Here is a 23,867-nt window from a genome sequence, read left to right on the forward strand (position 1 = left end):
GCTTGGTCAAAATTTAATAAGTTGGCTTGAAACACGGGTGATTTGCTATTTGCATGGCTATGTGTGTAATAAGCAAGATCTTAAGACGGAATCTTGCTTTTGCCCACTCCAGTCCTATTTTCTTTGAAATGGCCAAATGGGGAACCATCTGTTCCACTACAATTCCAAGATCTATCACATTTCGATAAAAATAAAACAAAGAACATAAAATATTTTATTAATATTTCATTGAGTTTTTTCCTTTAACGTTTTCTAACGTTATAAAAGTATAGTATTGAAGCCTAACTCAAAATTTTTTCTAAGCCTTATCTATATACTTAATCTAATCTAAGATTCATTCATTGCCACATGCATGAGTCATATTATTATTTTAAAAATTCATTAATTTTGTGCTTTAGTTAACGGTACTCACCCAACATGAAAAGTTATCACAAAAAATATTTGCACAAAGAATTCGTATTCTTTGTCATTACTTTGTGCAAAAGTGAGAATAGTCTTATTGTAAAAGTAATTTATTACAATTATTTTCTTCTTTCAAACCGTGCATGTGTTGAGGTTAAAGAATGATTCCAAGTACAAACTCAATTGATCTAATCAGGCACCAGCAATCTGAGCTTAAACAATATACAACACTTGAAGGTTAAGAAAATTTTTGCTAAAAGATTTGATATTATAAAGAATGAATTGAACCTTCCTACGACTACTGCTTTGTTTGAGTCTCCCAGTAAGCTCTTGTCCATGATTCTACCTGTAGTACTGATTTTTTTCCCCCCATAGAACATCATGAAGAGATATAGGATCATAAGGGGGAGGCAAGGTGCATGGACTTGTTTCTTTAGGACTTTTTACAAATGATTCCTCCATGAACTTCCTTGCTAATCCTTCCTCGGGGCAACCCAACGTCTCTGCACAGTATTCATCGGCTTTTGGGGGAATTGTGGGCTGGTATCTCAAGAGCTTTGAGTAATGATTTAAGAGATGAAACATGTAGTCATACACATTATCCAACTTCAGTTCTTCTTGTACGAATTTGCTTGCTGCCTTTCCAAGGCCCTGTGCCTGATAAAATTTTCAGAGAATATCTTTGTTTTAATGCAGATATGATATTAAACCATGTGGCCTAGTAAAATAATAATATTTAAGTTCATAGTTTTTACACTATGTTCCCGTAAGGGGTGGGCATATCGGGTTTTGGTTTAGATTTGGGTTTTAACCCGATCGGGTTGGAGAATTGAACCCAATCGAGTTGAAAACGCTGACCCGAACTGAACCTCGGTTCGGGTTTGTAATTCGGATCGGATTGAGTTAGTAATTCCGGTTAAAATTTCAGTTTGGGTTAATTTGAATTAGTTTGGGTTAGAACAATTCAATCTAAAAATTCGAGTTAGAATGGGTTGAAACAATTTAATCCACAAATTCTACAAAAAAAACCACTTAAAATCCAAAAATCTCAAATCCAAACATCCTTAACAACAAACATCAACTAAAATCATCCTTAACAACATTTCAACAAGTTTTTTTAAAGTTAACAAAACATAAAACATGTAGTCAAAGAGATTTTTTTTTATTTAATACATATATATTTTTAATTTTTAAAAGCCAAAACTTAAAAAAAAAAATCAACCCGTTCGGATTAAAATTATGTTCGGGTTCCGAATTTTAACCCAAACGGATCGATAGTTTGAATCCGTTCGGGTTGCATAGGTTAACCCAAACTAAACCGAACCCGAAATTCGGATTAACCCAATCCGAACGCCCACCCCTAGTTCCCATCAACTCGTCAAACCGTCAAGATTTCATACGCTTGCATAACAGGATTTCAAGACTTCCAATGATCTAAATCGAAGAAACATGGGATCATACTAGTGACGGAGCTACCCCATGTCCCAAAAGTTTCAGAAGATATATTCTGCCGTGTTCAGTAGAAATGATAAACTTGTCCTTGTTAGATTGATTATTTCATTAATTTAAGTTCAAATCTAAAAATATCCCACTTGTTATCATTTTTAGCCTAATTGTAAAATTTATACTAAGCACAAATACCTAATCGAATGGAATCTATTAAACTCATTAAAAATATATTTATATTTAAAATTGTATTTTAACTTTTCACGATTTAAGCATTTTGCTGCCTTTTTCTTGAAGGTTAAAGCTATGATTGATAGCTAAAACTCGCATACGATATATAAGCATCATCGTTTCTTCCTTTTCATTTAAATTATTTAAAAACTATTACTTCTGTGAATTTGATTTCCTGATTACGTTACTAATTCTATATATGATATGATTAATTAATTAGAGATTAGTTACCGTTTCGGTGTGGTTGTTGCCCCAATCGACAGCAAACTTAATCGACCTGCACTTGTCATTTTCCATTATTGGCCAGTAGTGGTGCATCGGAATCAAACCTCTTTGAGTAAAAATCATAGTAATGGGGTGTTACAAGTAAGGTAAGAAAATTACATACAAGAATATATTTCTCACTGACGGACCATGTAGACAAATTTTTCAAGTTAACTACAAGCAAAGAACAATCTTATCATAAATTATTTATATACAGATTAGAAAGTTCAAAATCTTTACCTGTCTTTACATTGGCCGGCCAAGTCAGATTGCTTGAAGCCTTCCTCTGTTCTATGTTCCAATTCTGCAGAAAAATTTCCATGTGTCGTATGAATGCCAAATAGTACTCCGAATGTCTTTTAGTGTCTAGATTGAAACATGTATATACGGATTTTCCTTGTTTTAGGGAACAACAATAACAATGTCACAACGTAAACTTGAAAAGAAAATAGAGCTATATTACCTGGGAGTATAAACGAGCACTCCAGTCTTGTCCCTCAGAGACATTACATTTCATAAGTTCCTTCCTGTGCCAAGAGACTTCATGATTACCCTTCCAGTAAGCACAAGGAAGGTTCCCAATCAGTCCATTTCATTCTTCTGTTTCCTTCTTCCAGGTCCTTCAATTGTTGCTCCCATGACTTTATATTGACCTCAGGCCCACATATTCAAACAATTGCACAAAATCAAGCAATTCTAATCATTTGTCCTCAACCTAGAGCTGGCAAAACGGGTCATCAGGTCGTGTTGGTGTTGTGTTAGCTTCGTGTCGTGTCAAATTTAGGTCGACCTAAACCCAACATGAAAAAATAATCGAGTTACCCTATAACCCGCTTAATATCTATATATTAAACAAAATTTACATAAGACATTTACACACTCTCATACAAATGTAAATACATACATAGTTTATCGATATTACAAAATGTACATATCTACCAAAATATTATACATTTACACTATTGAAGTTTTAATATATATATATATATACATGTCTAACAATATTTTACACATTTATATTATTAAAACTCTAAATGTATATAAAATTTAATAAATAAAATACTGTATTTATATTAATCTTTTCAAAAAAATAAAATAAAAGAGAGAATTATCTCTAATATTTGAGTTGTGATAACAAGAACCTACAAATTATTTTAAAATAAAAAATATAATCAGGTCATTGATCGGGTAAATGGGTCAAGAACTTTAACTCTAACCCGAACCCGACACGGAAAAAATCATGTTGACCTGAATTCAACCCATTTAATAATCGTGTTAAATTCGACGACTCATATCTATTTCTTCGTGTCAGATAATCGGATTGTGTTAAATTTTACCAGCTCTACCTCAACCTATTATATATTACGTGCATTGCTATAAAAATCAGATTTGTCAGGAACCAAAAACTTGAGATTTTCATCGGAAAAAGAAAAAGGTTGATGGTGTACTAAATGACACTCAATTTTAGTTGCACCGATCATAAAGATCACAGTGAGTCATACCATCCCCAGAATGTAAAATCAAGGAAGACAATATCGAGTGCTTGCTGATCGGAACATTAACGAAACAGGGGAATATGGGCAGGACCATCGGGCGCACTGTAGTCGCCCTTTTTAACGACCGGCCAGTCATCGCAATTAAACATAAGATCCAAATCAGGAATTTGACCAGGTTACCTACTTAACAACTGTAGGATCCCCCACAGCGTAAAGGTGTCTCTTGACTGAAACGACTTTTTAAGTCTCTCCACGTAAGCCTTTCCTTTTGCCATAAGTCCATAACCAATCTAAAGTATCCTGGTTCCCGGCCTCGCTCAATCATTTCCCTCGTGATCCCTGTGTGGACCCACGGCCTCAAGTCTTTGTGAATCCAGCGGAAGTAATCAGGACACGTGGAGGGAGCTGGACCGTTGTGATCTTCATCTTTTGTGGTGTAGCTCGTTGGGTAAGTTCCGGGGTTGGTGTTCGTTTTGCTTCCACCAGAGCAGTTAAGTGGGTATTCTCTTCTGTCGCGGGACTTTTTGGTCATTGGCCTCTCCTACTCCTCAGTTTGTGAACCATGCTACCATCGAGAAGAAACTGAAACACGAGACGGAGTGTGAACAAATTCAATAATTCCCAGCATTAGATCTGATCAATTAGCATAATGCCATAATGCACAAAAAGATTCGTCACAAAGTTTTCTGAGCCGCTAAGCATTTTCAGCAAAAATTACTATTACTACACATTCTCCAATTCCCACTCATGTTAAAAATTTGAGATGTGCCAACACATCGTAAATCATCGATTCATTCCAATCTTATCTTTCTCATTGTTTATTGAGTGCCTAAAATTAAATTTTGTATTTAACATTGACAATCAAGTCAATTATTTTCCTTAGATTATGAAGGGAATGAGAGACAATGAGGGGGAAAAAAAAACCAACTCCTCTAAACGTTAGGCCATTAAAACCATCAATTATGAATCATTGTCAGATGTTGGAACAAAAATAGAATAAGCCCAGTTAGGGTCCAAATAAATTTAGTTCTTATAAAGCTTATGAAGAGATAGATAAACGTCCTATGATAAATTAATTAGGTGGCAAGGCTTCAAAACTCAAAAGGAACCGATGTCCTAGGTTCCTATCCTAACAAAAACCACATAGGATAAATCAATAAGGTGGCAAGACTTCAAAACTCAAAAGGAGCTAAGGTCATAGGTTTCTATCCTAAGACAAACCACCTAAGATAAATCAACTAAGTGGCGAGATTCAAAGCCCAAAATGACCCAAGGTCCTAGGTTCTTATCATAAGACAAACTACTTAGGATAAATCAATTAGGTGGTAAGGATTTAAAGTTTAAAAAGTGTTGAGGTCTTAGGCTCTTATCATAGGACAAACCTTCTAAGTTTCAAGGCTTTTGTGATTCTAAGGTCTTAGTAAAAATAAAACTAAGGATAAAATGCTTCTTCCTTTAATCCGTAGACAAGTTTGCATATCCATGTGTCTATCAACATAGGTACTAGAAGACAAGTGTTGTCAAATATCACATAAACAATGACACTTATCATCAAAGTAACTAGGATTCAAGTCAAATCAATTTTGCCTATAAATATGTCTCTCATTCTCACTAAAAGGTAAGAAAAAAATGAATTCAAAAGGGGAAATATTGACTTTCACTCTCTAGTTATCTTTCTTTTTAAAGTTATATTTATGAAGATTCAATAACTGACTTGCCCGTTAGAGAGTTTACGCTGACAAAGCCGACCCTCCGATCCTTTTCTTGTGTTTGTAGAGTATCATTGGACGAGCACATTTTCATTGCCTAAGGAAGCGAACTCATAAGAAGGGATATAAAGGCCCATTAAGACCAACTCAAAGGGTAAATTCACCATCGTCAAATTCAACAAAGAGGAACCCCAATCCTAAGGGGTCGTCCTTAATTGTAATTTCTACATAATAAGTTAGGATAAAATTTGCACCAACATCAATAATTAACAGATTCTTACTATAATGCCTTATTTAAAGTCGTCTCTTAGCTATAGATTGTCATAATTTTCAATTATTATATTAATATTTTTGTTATCAACAACAACATTATCGTTACACCTCGCAAGTTTTTCATCATTTGATGCAAATTTATATGTACATGTAATGAAAAAGAAAATATGAGTAGTACTATACATCTCTAAATTTTTATCTCAAATGATTTATCATTTATCAATTATTTAGTGAAATAATATAAATAATTAATCTTGTAAAAAAAATCAACTACTCAATAAAGAACACATTATTAAAGATGAAATTTAGGATAAAAATTTCGAGTGTTTATCGTTACTCAAAAATTATTATCAATAATTAAGAAGGTGGCTGATATTATTTAAAGAGTTAGGGATGATCGAACGTAGTCATGTCGTTATAACAACATTTTGAAATTTTCTGTCGAGCAATGCAGTGCGGGGAGAAATAATTAGTGGATTACTTACAATGGAGTTGAGCAAGCGCGTGGAGACCAACGTGCCGAGGAGGAGGACTAAGACGATGCCGAGAAGAGCGCAGGCTTTAGCTGGTGACTGGAAGAATTGCCGCCAGATGGTGTCCGAGAAATGACCAGAATGCCTTTGCTGCATTAGCGCCCGTTTGATTTGATATTCAAAAACAGAATTCAAATTTTAAGATCCAGTATTTTATTCTTACTAATTTTAATATCTAAAAATAAAAGTGCAGCAAATGTTATTTTGCTCAATTTTTTACAGGGACGGATTACCGGTAAATTAACGTAGTAATTAGAGGATTAAATTGATAGAGCACAAAGAATTATGATATGATTAAGAGGCTTGAAGCATGCTAACCTTAATTATTATTTGTTATGGACTATGGTCTCAATTGCAAGTAATCTCTCACCTTCAGCTAATTATTGTTATGCAATTAAAATATGCTGGTTCAAGAAACAAAAGACTTGGAAAATGAAATGGAAAGAAAGAACATCCACTCGGTGTTTAGCTGCTTTAGAAAGAAAAAAGAAAGTGACCTGAAAAAGTCTGAAGCTTGGTCAAAATGTAATGAGTTGGCTTTAAAGACGGGTGATTTTCAAATTTGTATGGCTATATAAGCAAGATTATAAGTCGAAATCTCGTCCGCTCAAGTCCTATTTAATTTCTTTGAAATTAAATGGGGAACCATGTCCCGCTACATTTTAATCGTTGATGTTTGAGTTTTATTAAAACATAGATCACTAACAATTCTAATGAATTAAACTATGGGAGTTTAATCCATTAGAATTTAGCATTGCTCGATATTGCAATTAGGCGTATACCGAAAGTCCTTAAGTCATTACAATTGTAATATCTTAAGTTCTTAATTATACTAAGGCTATGGATTATTGTAATTATAGCATAAATCAGGGTTGTAACTGGAAATTTTGTACCAAATAAAGGGTTATGAATTAAGATTACGATTCTCTTCTAACCTGATCATGTACTAAGCAAATAGCCTAAATAGTGATTGATAGTTAATTAAAAAAAGATAAAAAAGTTAAATCTTATCTATATACTATTACCACTAAAAGACATATAGTAAGAGATTTTTAAAAATTCAGTAGAGTTCAGATAAGGAGATGATCTTATTCCTATAAATTAATATATTTTGAGGTCTACGGGTTATTGAGTATTTGAAATCATTAAAATAGTTGAGTGACGTTTTTTAAAAATCTCTTATATGTAATAAAAGAGAGAGTATAAAGCGCATCAAAGATATTACACTTAATTAATACATGTATGATAAGTGTGTACTTATTTCAAAAATAATAATAATATAATTAATAATTATATTTAAGTGTAATACCTCTTATTTACTCTAAAATTTCTCCTCTTATTTACTCTAAAATTTCTCATAACAAGAAGTTGAAGCAAACTTTTGTTCTTTAAGTAAACAATTCTCTACACTGATAGTAGTAAGTATAATGGGTAAAAGCTCGTTTAGTCCCTATATTTTGAAGTTAGTGCTCGTTTAGTCCCTATATTTTTAAAAATACCTCAAACCATCCCTACCATTAAATTATTGACACTTTTGCCATTATCTTTTGTTCCTTTTAACTTATTTTTATAATATTGCCCTATTATAATAATTTTTTAGACATTATTAAAAAGAAAAAAAATAACCCTATTATAATAATTTTTTTAGACATTATTAAAAAGAAAAAAAATAAATTACCACTTTAACACCAAAAAATAAAATAAAATAAAAAATATATATATTAATTTTTGTGGAACACACTCTTGAGTTAAAATATTAATTTTTCTAAAAAAATTGATAATGTAATTTTTTACGATATTAATTTTTTAGACATACGTGAGCTTCCACAAAAATTAATATATACCTTTTTTGTTTTTATTTTATTTTTGAGTTTAATTTGATAATTTAATTTTTTATTAATATCTAAAAAAGAAACATTATTATAAAAATGTAATATTGTAAAAGTAAGTTAAAAATAAAAAAAAATAATGGCATAAGTGTCAATATTTAGTAGCAGGGACATTTTGAGGTGTTTTTAAAAATACAGGGACTAAATGGACACTAACCTCATAATATAGGGACTAAACAAGCTTTTACCCTAAGTATAATTGTTGGTCGAAGTAACAAAACATCGACATTAATTATTATAATTATTATTTTCTTCTTTAAAACCGTTATTAACTGTGGGTCTCAGCATGAAGGCTGTCTCTAGCTCGGTAGCTCGAACAGTATAGTATATGGTGTGATGATGATGGTCCCAAATGAGCACTGCAAATTATTACAATATGTTTTTCTTTTACTGATCATGAAAGGACATGGGAGAATTATGATACTGCCATCCCATGTTTTCTTTTTTCATCTTCTTTAACCTCATGTTCGGCTTTATAATGGAATATTATATATGATGCAAAATTTTCACAAGGGGGTGTTTGTCTATCTGCAGGTTCACAGACCCATCTCATATACCCTCATTTATCTGAACAGTTATCATTTTTGTACGCTACATAGATTGTTCATAATCTAGTCAATTGGCGGTTTCCTTCGCAGCATATGTATAACTTTTACTTTTTTGAGATTCTTTTCTTTTGTTATGTTACAGTAAAAAAGTAGATTCCGTTTTCTATTTTGAGAATTCTTTTGCAGAACTGTCAACTGTCAAAGCTGATTCAGTAGTAAAGCTGCGTGGAGTGTAAACTGTGAGGTAGTCAAACTGTCAAAGGAACAAAATGGCCCGTAACACTTAGTTGGCGCGTTAACATGAGCATTGGCTTATGTTACATAAAATTTCACTTCCTGCAAGTGATTTAATCTCCCATTTCACTAGATTTTAATAAATAGAAAGAGTATCTAGGCAGGTCATTTGTCAATAAGTCATGATTGATGCATCTTATGTAATTAGAGCTAATTATGAAGGACTATGATAGCCATTTATCAACAATGTTCTTTAGTGGGGATTGATATTCTATTAAATATATGGAAAGAAACTCAAAGACTTATTTTGAGTATGCACTACACCATCAGATAATTGAGCAAAATCAAACATTTGGCCCTACTAGTTAGGTTAATGGGAAATTATATTATATATGTTTTTGGTCATGAATATATCTTGATTTGTGAGTGTCCATGCACGCACCATCATGAGAGAGAGAGAGAGAGAGAGAGAGAGAGAGCGTGGCATTATTTGAATTGAAGCATTGCGTCAACTGAGCATGCATGAGTGAGAGAGAGAAGGATTAGCAAGACTGGATTTGAGTTTTGGGGCCGGGGGGGCGGGGCACATTGATCATTGATAAAGCAAGCTAGCTAGTCACGCCTTTACTAATCCACCACGCGTGATCACAACTCTCACCATCTCATGCTTTCAAATTTCAAAACCCAAGGCGCTGCAGCTAGTACTGAAGCAGCCTCGACACTATTAAAGACGATATAGTACATAATTATTATGTGTATTATATAATTTATATATGGCAACTACAAAACCGTCCACTGTCTCAGTCTCAGTAGAGAGCCTTAAATGCCCTGCCCTCAAACTCAGCTACCTTGGAATTACTTCACTTGAATCAACTACATAGAGCTTTCTTGTTTCTTTACCTAATCAGTATCTTCTAATATCGCTCTCCATCGTCAAAGCTTCAAACCATGTCTGTAAGTCCATCTTTTTCCACTCACAAACACAATTTTTAACGGATTCATTAATTGATTAAGTAGTAAATATTAATAGATAATAATGGGGTTTGATAACAAATGTGTTCTGCATGCAGCTGATGGTGGAGGTTAGAGTTCCAAACTTGGACTGCGAGGGCTGTGCTTCCAAGTGTAAGAGAGCACTCTTCAAGCTCAAAGGTAATCCCTTTTTTCTTTTTGTTTAAAAAAAGAAAATGGTGCCTGGGGTTATTGGGTTACAGGCTCACTTGTTAATTTGTGGCTTTTCGTTTCCTTGTAAGCGTGATTTGGTCTCTATTAATGTTGCATTAGTTCTTGCTATTGGCAGGCAGCAATCAGCATGCATTGATGCTTACATGCACCCTTCGTTTTAATTTCCATTGTGCATATAGCTATCAAAAGTACTCAAAATTTTTCTATTGAGCATTGAGCAAGCATTTGAAGTTCTTAAAACTTACATCTCTAAGCATATCAATATCTCGGCCACAGCTTGTAAACTTACATCTCTAATCAATGTCTATTTATCTTATTGTGACTTCAATCCAAATTAAAAGAGCATGCGTTGGGTCAATTCTTTGTCCAAATTGTTGCCTGGGTGGCCTTTCAAAGCCTTGAGGGCCTGTACAGATTTATGAATGAAGGCCCAACAGAATTCTCTTTCAAGAAACCAAATCAAGCGGAAGGTCTCAAAGCTTAAGCTTCATATTGAATCAAACACATTCATCATGATAGATGTGTTTCGCTCATTCAGGCGCATACAGAAAATAGAAAACTCGTTCAAATTTAAGCAGTGTAAGAATATGATTCATCCATAACTTAATTAATTGGGTTTGATTTTATGATGTTTAGGAGTAGAAGAAGTGGAAATAGAAATGGAGGTGCAAAAGATCACAGTGAGAGGCTACGCACTAGATGAAAAGAAGGTGCTGAAAGCAATTAAAAGAGCCGGGAAAGCAGCAGAGCCATGGCCGTTTCCAGGATACGCTCATTTTGCCTCATTTTACAAGTATCCAAGCTACATTGTGAACCATTATTATGACACTTATGGAGCCACCAATGGGGCACACACTTTCTTTCACACCCCTGCTGTTTACTCTGTTGCCGTGGCCTCAGATGAGGCTGTTGCTTCGCTTTTCAGTGATGACAATCCGCATGCCTGCACTATCATGTGATTTGATCATGCATTTGCATTGATACATTGCTTCTTCTTCATGTGTTCTTATGCTTTTTGGTCACGTATTTGTCGAGTTAGGTACCTTACATACAAATTTTTGTTGTACTATGAGCAATGGAATTTAATTATTATCTTTATTTTTGACTCTGTAATTGCTTTGATTTGCTAGGGTTATAACTTTATACACAAGTATATAGTTCCGCCATTCCCGAATAATAATATGTTATGAATGCATTTATGTTAAAAAAATTGATAAGATTTGATACTTCATATAGAAATATATGTCATATGATGATCGTTAACTAATTATATTTTCTCACATATAAAAAGTGAAAAAAGAAAAGAGCTCCAATTTTCCAACCTACATTATATTTTCGAGTCATAAGATCTTCTGTTCACATGATAATGAAGATTTTCTTTTGTTTGTGCGAAGATCTGACCAATTGAGTGGTGATATTCAAAAATCTAGTTGGCTTTAATTATTGAATTTTCAATGGTAGGCAAGTCTTCGTTTTACAACATTCAAATCTTGAAAAAAGAAAAAAAGAAAAAGGGAATCTTGGAATTGAATAACAAGGGGGTGTCAATTTTGAAAAGGCTTGGCCAACTTTCTCATAACTTTTGCCCCTGAATCATAGACATTTGGCAATCTTTCTTTTGTAATGTAATAGAAAGAAAAATGAAGAAAAGGTGAAATAAAAGAACCCACTTTGATAAATGATAATCCTAGCTACTGCCCCTTTGTTTTGATGGGGGCAGAAAGTCATAAGGTTTCAACATCAATGACTCATCAGGATAACAATTTTGTTATGACTTATCAGTTATCCCTCAAGCTATAGCCTTTAAGGGGACAAGATCCCTTGCACGTATGATACTATATAACCAAAAATTTACTATCATAATATGAATCGTGTAACAACACAGTAAATTATTTTGGATATTAATGGCCGATTAGATGAAACTGAATTAAACTTTAGAGATTCTTCTTAAATGTAAGAGTTTGAAAATTTATTAATTTTATTTTTTTCACTTATATTTAACCTTCAAATATTTATATCAAAATAGAAAAAGTTAATTTCTGTGACTTTTATTTAAATGAAAAAAATCTAAATATGAAGTAAATATTATATTAAAAAATATCTCCACTAAATATACTTGTTTCATTAACTATAAAATCCAATATATATATATATTGACTTACAAGGACATTATTGTCAAATAATCATATTTACAATGTTTTATTTATAAAAACAAACAAAATACCACTTATGTTCAAATATTAAAAAAAAAGATATTATAATGATATTTATATTCAAATCTATTCACATTTCATCAAATTCTAACTTTTCAGATAGATTAAAAAAAATTACTCTAACATACCATTGACAAATTAACCATAATATTAATTTAAAAATGAAACTTGTAATAATTAGTCCATGAATATACCTTAATGAGAGTAAAATAATTTCAAAAAAATAAAAAGAAAACTAGAAGATGACATTGGAACTACAATCTTAAATTAAGACGATAAAATTAACCACAAAATCCAGCCATCAGATTTTCACTTAATAATATAGCATTAATGCAACTTTAAATTATATTTATATATATATATATATATATAGAGTTTATCTACAGTATTTTTAGCTATTACCGTAGTACAATTAGATAGTCAAATTTTATTAACGTTTATTTTATTTTTGACAATCTCATTGGGATTGTGAAGGAAAAATAGGAAAGGGGACCCATCGAAACGAATCAAGTACATCACAGTCATTCACCACGCCACCTTTTGTCTCTACAACAACCAAAACTTGGCCATGTGGCCCATAAAACGTGTTCAAAGAAACCACTTATTTCGTGTAAGTATCCACACCCAAATTTCACTCTCCCACCTGAAACCCGGCTTTCACATATCTCCCCTTTTAAATACTCCACAAGTTCCTATATAACCTTCACTTTTCGGATTTCTCAGTTCCTTTTTTTTTTTTTTTCCATTCATTAATCATCTTCAAATGGCGCAGGTACTCTTTCAGTCTCTCTCTTTGTTTCATCTTTACATTAAGAAACGCGTTTAACAATTTCTGGTTTGTAATTGAAACATGCAGCAGAAGCTGGTGTTGAAGGTTTTGACCATGACTGATGACAGGACCAAGCAAAAAGCCATAGAAGCTGCTGCTGATATCTTTGGTATGTATTTAATAATTTATTTATGTTATTGTATATATATATATATATATATTTTAATTCCTTCAACAAGATCGTTAACAACAAAATGATCAGGTTTCTGGGTTTCTTTAGTTAGCCAAAAATATTTTAATTCATTAATATATATACAATTGAAATGATGATGATCCAGGAGTTGATTCAATTGCTGCTGATTTAAAAGACCAGAAGCTGACAGTGATAGGGCAAATGGACACAGTGGCAGTGGTGAAAAAGCTTAAGAAAGTCGGAAAAGTGGACATTATTTCGGTAGGGCCGGCCAAAGAGGAGAAGAAGGAAGAGAAGAAAGAAGAAAAGAAAGAGGAAAAGAAAGATGACAAGAAAGATGAGAAAAAATGAAATCCCCTGTTTTCTCTCCCTCTTTTTCTTTTTCTTTTTTAATCCTTTTGCTCTAATAAAGTAAAAGTTAGTACTGTTTTATCATTTTTTTTTTCACCTTGGCAAGATATGTAATTAAATATGTTGTGAGAACCGCCTAATGGTATAAATATGCGAAGGGGTCGGAGTTTCTTTTTTTTTTTTCCTTTTTTTTTCCAAATATTTTGAAGTAAATTTGATTTATTTTATGCTTACATATCTAATTTTATCATTATGTTTCTCAAAAACCGAAAAAAAAAAAAGTGATGTGTGAAAGAGAAGTTTGCATATTCTGATTTATTTACTGAGCATTTTGCACCTGAAGACCATAAAACTTAGACAATAAACATGTCCATAAATTATAATAATACAAAAATTGTCATATTGCATTATCCTTCAAATTAAATTAAAAGCCTAAATGGCTACATGTGTGATTCTTTCTTGTTTGTTCTTTTGTATCTTTTCTGGGTTTTATAAAGCAGAGCGAAGGTGGTGAATTTTCGTGGGCTCAAATTAAAATTACGTGTATATTTGGGTTGCCTCACTCGGTGAAAATTATAGTGATTGATTGATAATAACATAAAAACTTTGTGGGTTGACTTTAATAGGCATCGCTGTCTCTCATTCTGCAATCATTTCAATCGGAAGATGATTTCAAAATGTTATTAAACGAAGCACTTCTATACTGCTTGGAATTGCTTCACACCGTTTCTTGAGTTCGCGATTACAAAAAAAAATTAAAAAAAATCTGTTAAGTATTGTTGCAACACCATGTAAGGCACTGGAAAGGAGATATAATTTAATTTTAACAGCCGACCAATAAGTGGATCCCGAAATATTAATTTTTTAATATCGAAAAATATTTCCCCGCACCCTTTGCCGCCTTTGGTTCGACGCTTTACCGTCCAATTCCATCAATTTGCATGGGGAGTGGAAATTTTGAATGGCGTTTAGTAGCCGCCACGTCGCAATCAACATTAGTATTGAGTTTTTGACAAACCAAAGTGGAATTTCCTGAATCCAACAAATTGTCTTGATTTTTAATAACAAACAAACAAATAAAGAAAGAAAGAAAGAAAGAATTGAAAGGATTGATATACGAGTGCCAGCAACAGTCGCTTATGCGAGCGACTGTTGCACTCGCTGCTTCTCTGAATGATACGTGTCTTAGAACGTGAATAAATGTGTCAGGTCATTAAATTAGAAAAGCACTCATATTTTATTTTTTTACACCCTCCACTTGAGCTAAGAAAATTACAACGCTACCCTGATCTTCTTAACATTCACAGTTACGCTGGCGACCACAACAGCTCATCAAGACATCCTTCGCAGTTTTTGTTTTTCAATTTTTTTATTAATTTTACACTGATTAGTTTTCACAAAAAAAAAATATTAATTATCTCAAATTTTGACCAAAGCCCCAACCCCCAATTCTTTTTTTAACCATTATTTTAGTAAAGCATTTAACAATTAATTTTTTTTAAAATAAGATAAAATTATTATAAGATTATGATATGTCTACAAATTTATTTAATATTACAAAGGTCCTAATAATGATTAATTAGGGATAGCTTTTATGAGACTGTATTTAATTCAAAAGAAACTTATTTTTTTTTTCATATAAAAAAATATAGAAATAGCAAGTGAGAGAAGAAAATTTTGAGAGACTAAATGATAAGGAGAGTATTAGATAAAAATAAAAAATGATAGTGATTTTCCTTATCATTAGTCCCCCAAAATTTTATTCTCTTACCTGCTTTTTCTCTATTTCCGGAATAAAAGGTAAGTCACTTTTGAATTAAATACAATCTATCTTTCTCTATTTCTGGAATAAAAGGTAAGTCACTTTTGAATTAAATACAATCTATCTGTTAATAGTGTTCCAAAGAGAGTTAAAAAATAATTGTAAAAATGCATTATTGTCCAATAAAATTTATCTACCTCTGCAATATTAAATAATTTTTTAGACGTATCATAATCTTATAATAATTTTATCTTATTTTAAAAAATTTAAATTGTAAATGCTTTAATGAAAATAATGATAAAAAGAATGTGGATTAGGACTTTACTCAGAATTTGAGATAATTTAGAGCAATTTCTTTTGGTGAAAACTAATAAGCGTAATAATTAATAAAAAAAATAAACCTCAAAAGATGGAAGCATAATTCAATCAACGAACCAATTAACCAAAGTTGATGAGCTGTTGTGGTCATCAACTAGCGTAACTGTGAGTGATAAGAATGCAAGGGTAGCGTTGTAATTTTGTACCTCACGTGGAGGGTGTAAAAAAAATAAAATATGAATACTTTTCTAATTTAAGGAACTGACACATTTGTTCACGCTCTAAAACACACGATCATCCAAGGAAGCGGCATAAGCGATTGTTGCTAGCACTCCTCTTGATATCAATGCTTAAGCGAAGTGCACAATAGTTGGCTAATGACAACAAATACTTGGTGCATTGACGTATTGGGATCATACGGACTCATTAGCATCTGTAGAGCTGTTGAAGAATCTAAAGAGGGGAAAAAAACGAAATAGACAAAAAAAAATTGATGCTTCTATTAAAAGGAATCATATGAATTAAAACTACTTGGTTTGTCTTGTTAGGCATTGAATTATGGCAGGACGGTTCATAAGACAATGCTTTGGACAAAAGAAAAGAATATCACACAGTAGAGTGCTTAGCTGGGATGACGATGATGGGAATAACAAAGCACAGGTCATGTATAGATTATTATAAGCTGTCATAACTCTATTTTCAAACCTTGGCCAACATGATTTCACACTAGGAGCCTTGGGAACTCTGGATTTCGTACCCCATTTACAGAAACAAAAACACACATGCATCCATGCTTGGACACACTCAGAATAAGATGATGAGAGTATGTATAATTGTTGAGAGCATAATAATAATGGTAGGATTGGCTACCAAATATATTTCATAAAGTTGTTTACACAACGTAACACTGAACGAACCCTGTTTGAGATTGAGATGTTGTGGCTCTCAAGTTTGAATGCACAACCATGCCTAAATGCAATCAGTAGTCCCAAGGGTTATATGGTAGTTTTTTCTACCTGCAGTGGTTTCAAAACTAAGCAGAAGCATAACAATTACAACCGGGCCACTAAGCGCTGCCGGACTTCTTGAGTAAAGCTCTAGAGCTTGGGTGGCCTATTTACCAATAAAAACTAGACAAATATCCAGAGAAATCTATAGTTTCAACCAGAACCAGCCAAAGGAAAAATCCATTATATTTCCAGCAGCGGGTCATTATTTTGTTTTATATCTGAAGTCCAGAATGTCGCATACCTGCTGTGTGCAAGAAAGTGTGGAACAACTATAATGTATAAAACTGTTGAGTCACTGGCTTCAGATAAGTAATGCCCAACACCTGAAAGGGCAAATAGCCTACAGGGAAAAGAACTATGGAAGAAGGAACATCCCAACTTGAGCAATCTATTTAGAAGTACTGAGAATGACCCAGTCATGGGTTACGAGTTATGACCACTACTATTAAGAATTAAGTTGAGTTTATACCAAAATAATTGAGCAAGTTTCTGTAGTACTCAAATCTAATTAACAAAATCTTACCCGAATCACTTGGGCGTCAGATACATAAGATATCGTCATCATTCTCTTTATCTGAGGACTGCTGCTTATGAAGAAGATACAAACAAAGCTAGGTGACAAGACAGAAAACTTTTTTTTGCAGAAAGGCAACTAAAAAAACTCTCCCTGTCAAGGAGATTCAGGCCAATAATCTGCTGATGAAGGTTTAAATCTGAAAGTCCTAAGTATGTCCTAGATTCTAGCATGAGAAGTTGGCAGCATTGCTCTCCACGCGGCATACTGCAGTCAAACAAGTAGGAAGTTAAGGACCAAACTTCAGAGGGGAACAATTATCCAAGCAGGTCTAATTTAGCTCCAAAGAGATAATGGTTATGGTTCCAGAAAACTGGCACTATGTCCACGCAATTCAGTATTCATTCTCTATAAAATGCTTCCTTCCATATAACTTCGAGAAAGAATGACAATGATTTTTCAGACAGCTCATTGCAGTCCTTCATAAAGCTGTTATCCTTGTGTAGATATTCTTGGGTTGAGCTGCACTGCTAAAGTACCAACAGCATCATCTGAGCTATGATGATTACAAGATGAAGCCATTGCAAGGGATAAAATAGTACTCTTTGAAGTTTCAGATACTTTATAGGCAGATCAAACACAGAAACCTGCAGAAAAGATGAGCAAACAAGAAAGTCATCATGTTATCTCCAATTTCAGAAGAACTAACCTCATGTTCCTTCAACAACTAAAAAGAAGAATTGCTAACAAAACATTTAACACCTTTTCCTCATGTTATGAGGAAATGGGAAGTACAAGGCATCTGAGATAAGGACCATCAAATGCCAGCATAATTGTCAAAATGAATGCAGTTGTCTACACTGGGAAAGGTACAGTGCTCGTCAAAGAGGAAGGGGAAGGGATGGTATTTAGAGATGAAGTTTTATTCTAACGTCGATAATTTTTAAGCCTTGCTCTGTTCAGAGTAAATGAAGGCTGGATTTTAAGAACCTAATTACTGAATCATGTTCTTTTGTACCAAAACTTTGATATTCTCCTAGTGTTATAAGGATAAGAATTTAAGTCCAACCACCAGTTATAATAAAATCCTCTAACAGTATCATTGCATCGGCATTGCTGCCAAAACTACTCTGTATCCACTTTGACTTCATGAATTTTAGTTTACTTCCCTACCACCACCACCACCTTCACCAATGTCACAACTGAAGGCATGCACAAATCAGTTTCTTAAACATGAAACCAAATTTTATTACAAGAAAACAAAGTCCCACCAGATTTTCAATGATTACATGGAAATATATTATCCAAGAGCTCTCTACATTGTAAATACTTCAACATCGAAAATGTAAAAATCAGCTTTTGTTTTACTTCCCATCTTCTACCAAACTTCCTTTTTTTATTATTCCAATCTTTCCGCATTATTCTTTTTTCCTTTGGATATCTATACTATTCTACTCTCCCATCATTTACCTACTTTCTTCCTAAAAGAGATACACCATGTATCACATGATGAGATTTACCATGTATCACATTATGAAGGATCAGAAGAATCTAATCTCTCTCACTAGTCAGAAATGATGGCCAAAAAGAAAAAAAGAAATTATGTAGTATCTTCGTGATAAAAATTAAGGATATTAAGACAATGCAATGATACGACTACTTTCATACTGCACAACATGCACAAATACACACACATATCAATTGGCAGTTTAGCTATTGAATGTATTGCAGTAACTCTGCATGAGAAAGTTTAAAAAGTTAAAGAGGTGACGATTTTACCATTTCCATTTCCACTGGGCCATCACAGGCAGCGGGTTGTCGTTGTCAACTAAGCTGGATCAGCAAGCATTTTCCAGTAAACAGTAAAGTTAAAACTAAAGAATTCTATGTTACACAATGCTGCTCTAGCATCTTTTATATCTTTTGAATTTTGAGACTAAATGGATATATTTCCCCTTCTCAACCATATGTCTAATCACTTCATGAGCTTCAGCTAGCTTTCCAGCATTCCGCAAATTGCTCACCAGTGTATTGTACACAAGGAAATTTGGATTACAACCTCTAGATTCCATTTCTTTCATCATCGTGCATGCCTCATCAAACTTCCCTGCCATACAAAAGCCACGGATCATGGAATTGTATGTAAATACATTTGGAAGCTGCCCCTTAGTGATCATCCCATCAAAAAGATCCTGAGCCTTCTCCAGCTCCCCTGCTGCAATGTAACTAGTTATCATAACAGTATAACATACCACATCAGGCATGCACCCCTTGTTAGCCATCTCATCAAAAAAATACTTGCATGCATCTAAATTTCCTGCTCGGCTCAGGCCATCCATCAAGGTGGTAAAATGAAGAACACTTGGATCAAAACCCACCTCCTTCATGTGATTCAAAAGATTAAGTGCTGCAAGAGGTTTATCTCCTTTGCCAAGAACATGCAGTAGGATGTTATATGTATGAAAATCAGGGGAAAATCCAGATCTACCCATTTCATCAAGCAATCTATGGAACTGATCTAACTTCCCCAACCTATATTTTGCACACATGACAATGTTATATGTTAGAATATCTGGGGCATAACCTTCATCAGACATCTGCTGATAAACCCACTCAATCAACTTGTACTGTCTTATACCAAGAAGCGCATGCAGAATTGCATTGTAGGAGTTCTTAAATGGCCTAAAATTGAACAATTTTGACTTAATAAACCTCTCCACAACTTTCCTAGCCAAACCAACCTCACCACACGTACAGATTAATATGTTAAACGTCCGGGCAGTAGTTGGGAACCCGTTCTCTATCATTTCATCAACTAGCCTCCACATAGCCTTAAATTCCTCACAATCTGCAAATATCTTCATTATTAAATGATATGAGTTTGCCGTGTGCCTAAAGTTCTCCTGCTGACCAGACCATACAAAAAACTTATAGCCCAATTTGGCACACTTGGTCTTGTCTGCATAATTTACACTCCTCAAAATTCCTGAAAGAACCTCCCTCACAAGTATCTCTGAAACCCTAATTCCAGACTCACTCAAAACCAACTTCGCATCAAATCCCGGACCATCATTTTGTAAAATCTCAAGTACCCTACTCGCATCAAATTTAACATTATCCAAAAACATCCTCCTAATGGAGAACTGTGCCTCAGCCGTTCTCTGATAATCATGTAATCCACCGTTTCCATTCATAGTAGCATCAAAATTTGAGCTTTCCCATATATCCGTTAAAGTCTCTTCAATACAACTAAACCCATTATCAGTTTTACCACCATCACCGCTATAATCACAAAACTTACGCGAAAGAACAAGAAAAAATGGAACTTTATTCACTATTCTTGAACCAAATAAAGCTACAGAGTTCATTATTAGTGTGTAACATGCAATTGGGTAATCCCATTATCTCTGTAATCTCCCAGCAATACAATATAAATCCACTAAAACCAGAACCTGATTCAGATTTTTGAACACGCAGAAATTTGAAAACGCTGTGCACTCAAATTGAGAGATACCCATTAAACCAAAAATACCCAATTGCAGAATACGATTTTTGATTGAAGAGTGAATGGCCAAAAGAGACGGCGACCAAGCACGTACTTACCTTGGCATTAAGCTGATTGCGGACGGGTTGTTTGGTCCTTCTAACTTGCCCCACCGGCCCGACCTCGCTTAACGCTTCGCTGATGTGAGTAAAAATAATGGAAAATGTTGAGGCGAGGGACTGGGGGAGTTCAAGGGGAGGATATGTTGACGCTTTGGGCCAGAGAGGAGGCGGCAATCTCATGTATTGCTTAATGACGTTTGCTATACAGGCTTCAATCATCTAATGCCACGTCATAAAATTATATTATGTTTATATCTAGAATAATGGGGTACACTAAGCACTGCTATTCAACTGCTAGATGCTACCATAAAATTCATCGTGCGTTTTTTCGAATAAAGGAATGGTTTATGATATGATTAATAATATATTAGCAATTGAGCCGATCATCAATTTTTAAACAGAGCCGGATACCTCATTTTATTGGTACAACGAAGACGATCATCAAATTTTATTCTTACCCACCATTGCAAAATTTTATTCTAAACAGTCCTAACTTTATAAGAATAAAATTTTGTCCTAAGAAGTCACTTTGGAGTAAACTTATGCAATGTTCGCACTTTTCTATTTTCCCCTAGTCAACAATGGATTTCAACATTGTAGTTGGCCGTTAAGTTACCAGTATGGGCAAATGTACTTAGGTTGATGATTGACGACATTATTGATTATAAAATTTTCTGCGTTTTCGATCTCCTGAAATTGACATTATCATAGACACCTCTAATCATCACCACTCCAAAAGAAATCAGTTACACATAATCATTTTTTTTTTTTTGATATTACATATAATCAGTTAAGAAGTCAATGATTGAAAAAAAAATGGTAATTATTATCTGCTAGAAGTATATATTTTAGAACAAATTAAACAACAAAACCTTGTACAAGTATTGAAAGAATTTCTCATTGTTCCCACAATCAAAATTATTGAAGAAACAAGATGAATTTGCGGGGATCGCAAAGCTGCCCCTGCACTGACGAACTTAAGAAGCAGAATGGAGGAATTGACCAAATAAAGGCCGCGGCCACTTCTATTCGTTTAACGCAAATCTTGCATTTGTTCGCAGAAGGCTTGGGAGTAAAAGCAGATAACTGGAGATTCACTCATTGGTAATAATACTCTATGGCCATGTTTGGCACGCCGCATTATAATGTATTAGTGCTCTGAATTGCATTAAAATATGACAATACAATGTTTGGCACTTTTCCGGTATTGCATTAAGAAAAAAATTAATGCATGAAACCCCGGATAACGGAAATCCGAGTGAGACTCGGGTTTATACTGCATTAGTTTCTTCTTCTTTGTCTCCTCTATTTCTCTCTCTTTTTTTTTATTTTTTTTTCCCTTTTCCCTCTTCTTCTTCGTCTTCCCTGTTACTCTCTCTCTCTTTTTGTTTTATTTTTTTCCTTTTCCCCTCTTCTTCTTCGTCTTCTCTGATTCTCACTCTCTCTCTCTTTTTCTTTTATTTTTTTCCCTTTTCCTCTCCTCTTCTTCTTCGTCATATTTGTTTCTCTCTCTCATTTTTCTTTTATTATTATTTTTTCCTTTTCCCCTCTTCTTTTTCGTCTTGTCTGTTTCTTCTTCTTCTCAGTTTCTTGTTTGTCATCTTCTCCTCCATTTCTTCATCATCTTCATCATCTTCATCATTTTGTGAAGGCATTCAATCTCATCTCAAACAAATCTCATCTATCACTGTCGTCTTTAACCAATCTACAAAATCAAACATAGAAATGGAGGAGAAGATGACAAACAAGAAACTGAGAAGAAGAAGAAACAGACAAGACGAAAAAGAAGAAGAAACAGACAAGACGAAAAAGAAAAGGGGAAAAGGAAAAAATAGTAATAAAAAAAATGAGAGAGAGAAACAAATATGACGAAGAAGAAGAGTTATTGTGCTATGGAAATTAGTATGGTAATTTTTTTTTTAAGAATTTTATGTTAGGAAATTGGTCGGTGAAGCAGACACGCAGCTAAAGTAAAATTGGAAGAAAAATAAAGAACAAGCACAATAGAGGACACTAGAAATTACGTGGTTCGGCTTTTAGCCTACATCCACGGGCGAAGACAGAAGGAAATAATTTACTAGTGAAAAGGAGTTACAAGTATTGTAGTATTTTAGCTCACTTTCCAAAACTCCAATACACCCAAACTCTCTAACTCACTAGACACCCAAGAGTTTATTAAACTCTTAAAACTCTCAACACTCAAGAAAGCAATACTTCTCTCTCGATGGAATTGAATGCACAAATCGAAAATGGGAGCTCTCTCATTTTATAGCCAAAATTGGCTATTAAAATAATAATTATTCTTTTTCTTGTCAAAATCGTGCTCCCCATTTTCTTCTTCAAATTTCTTCTTTTTCCATTTTCTTCATTCCAAATTTGCTGCTGCCAAATTCTTTTTCTTCTTCTTTGAACAACTTGTTGCTGACCATCTAGATGGCTGCTTCAAACCATCTAGATGGCTGGCTGCTTTATTTCTCCCACTTGGAGATTTGATTGAGGACCAATCAATCTCCACACCATCCTTCTGCTTCGCAATAGTCATGTTGCCTACGTTGTTGCTAAGCCACAGGAGGATCTACTCCAGACAAACTTATCAGTATTTATCGGCTTGGTCAAAACATCTGCTAGGTTCTCCTTCGTATGGATTTTCTGTAAATCCACACTTCCATCTTCCACTACTTCTCGAACGAAGTGATACTGAACTCCTATGTGCTTTGTCCTGGAATGAAAAGCTGGATTCCTTGCAATGTGTAAGGCACTCTGACTGTCACAAAACACAGGAATTTTCTGTTGTTTGTGCCCGAGCTCCTCCAATAATCTTTGTATCCAGATAGCTTCCTTGCAAGCTTGTGTAGCTGCCATGTATTCTGCTTCTGTTGTAGATAAAGCCACAACGGTTTGCAGTTTCGAAACCCAGCTTA

General features: G+C 33.9%; 3 protein-coding genes and 1 pseudogene across 5 annotated transcripts; 2 read left to right on the top strand and 2 right to left on the bottom strand.

Annotated features, from left to right (window-relative positions):
- Window positions 1-553: 553 nt before the first annotated feature.
- Window positions 554-4,401, bottom strand: LOC102610842 (uncharacterized; annotated as a pseudogene).
- A 5,391-nt stretch (window positions 4,402-9,792) lies between these two features.
- Window positions 9,793-11,308, top strand: LOC102610345 (heavy metal-associated isoprenylated plant protein 31). Of its 2 annotated transcripts, none has more exons than XM_015534012.3 (3): window positions 9,793-9,975; window positions 10,096-10,177; window positions 10,847-11,308. In XM_015534012.3, the coding sequence occupies exons 2-3, from the start codon at window positions 10,099-10,101 to the stop codon at window positions 11,167-11,169; spliced, it is 402 nt and encodes a 133-aa protein (XP_015389498.1). In that variant the 5' UTR covers window positions 9,793-9,975; window positions 10,096-10,098; the 3' UTR covers window positions 11,170-11,308. The 2 variants fall into 2 exon arrangements, with proteins under 2 accessions (XP_015389498.1, XP_006490387.1); XM_006490324.4 differs by having other exon boundaries at window positions 9,795-9,979.
- Window positions 11,309-13,040: 1,732 nt separating this feature from the next.
- Window positions 13,041-13,912, top strand: LOC102609619 (heavy metal-associated isoprenylated plant protein 39). 2 transcript variants are annotated; one of them, XM_006490321.4, is made up of 3 exons: window positions 13,041-13,195; window positions 13,280-13,361; window positions 13,531-13,912. In XM_006490321.4, the coding sequence occupies exons 1-3, from the start codon at window positions 13,187-13,189 to the stop codon at window positions 13,734-13,736; spliced, it is 297 nt and encodes a 98-aa protein (XP_006490384.1). In that variant the 5' UTR covers window positions 13,041-13,186; the 3' UTR covers window positions 13,737-13,912. The 2 variants fall into 2 exon arrangements, with proteins under 2 accessions (XP_006490384.1, XP_006490386.1); XM_006490323.4 differs by having other exon boundaries at window positions 13,064-13,195; window positions 13,283-13,361.
- A 3,359-nt stretch (window positions 13,913-17,271) lies between these two features.
- LOC102609350 (pentatricopeptide repeat-containing protein At1g55630-like) lies at window positions 17,272-21,114 on the bottom strand. The gene is made up of 2 exons (XM_006490320.4): window positions 19,120-21,114; window positions 17,272-17,987 (listed from the first exon to the last, which is right to left on the bottom strand). The coding sequence occupies exon 1, from the start codon at window positions 20,706-20,708 to the stop codon at window positions 19,245-19,247; it is 1,464 nt and encodes a 487-aa protein (XP_006490383.1). The 5' UTR covers window positions 20,709-21,114; the 3' UTR covers window positions 17,272-17,987; window positions 19,120-19,244.
- Between the last annotated feature and the right edge of the window lie 2,753 nt (window positions 21,115-23,867).

This window comes from Citrus sinensis, chromosome 9 (genome assembly GCF_022201045.2).
Source record: "Citrus sinensis cultivar Valencia sweet orange chromosome 9, DVS_A1.0, whole genome shotgun sequence".
NCBI lineage: Eukaryota > Viridiplantae > Streptophyta > Magnoliopsida > Sapindales > Rutaceae > Citrus > Citrus sinensis.

What these genes read in the sequence shown, in the direction of transcription:
- LOC102609619 (XM_006490321.4), top strand. An exon ending in AGCTGCTGCTGATATCTTTG is followed by an intron (nt 13,362 to 13,530) that starts GTATGTATTTAA and finishes ATGATGATCCAG; the next exon opens with GAGTTGATTCAATTGCTGCT.
- LOC102610345 (XM_006490324.4), top strand. An exon ending in AGCACTCTTCAAGCTCAAAG is followed by an intron (nt 10,178 to 10,846) that starts GTAATCCCTTTT and finishes TATGATGTTTAG; the next exon opens with GAGTAGAAGAAGTGGAAATA.
- LOC102609350 (XM_006490320.4), bottom strand. Translation starts at nt 20,708, where the DNA reads ATGAACTCTGTAGCTTTATTTGGTTCAAGAATAGTGAATAAAGTTCCA.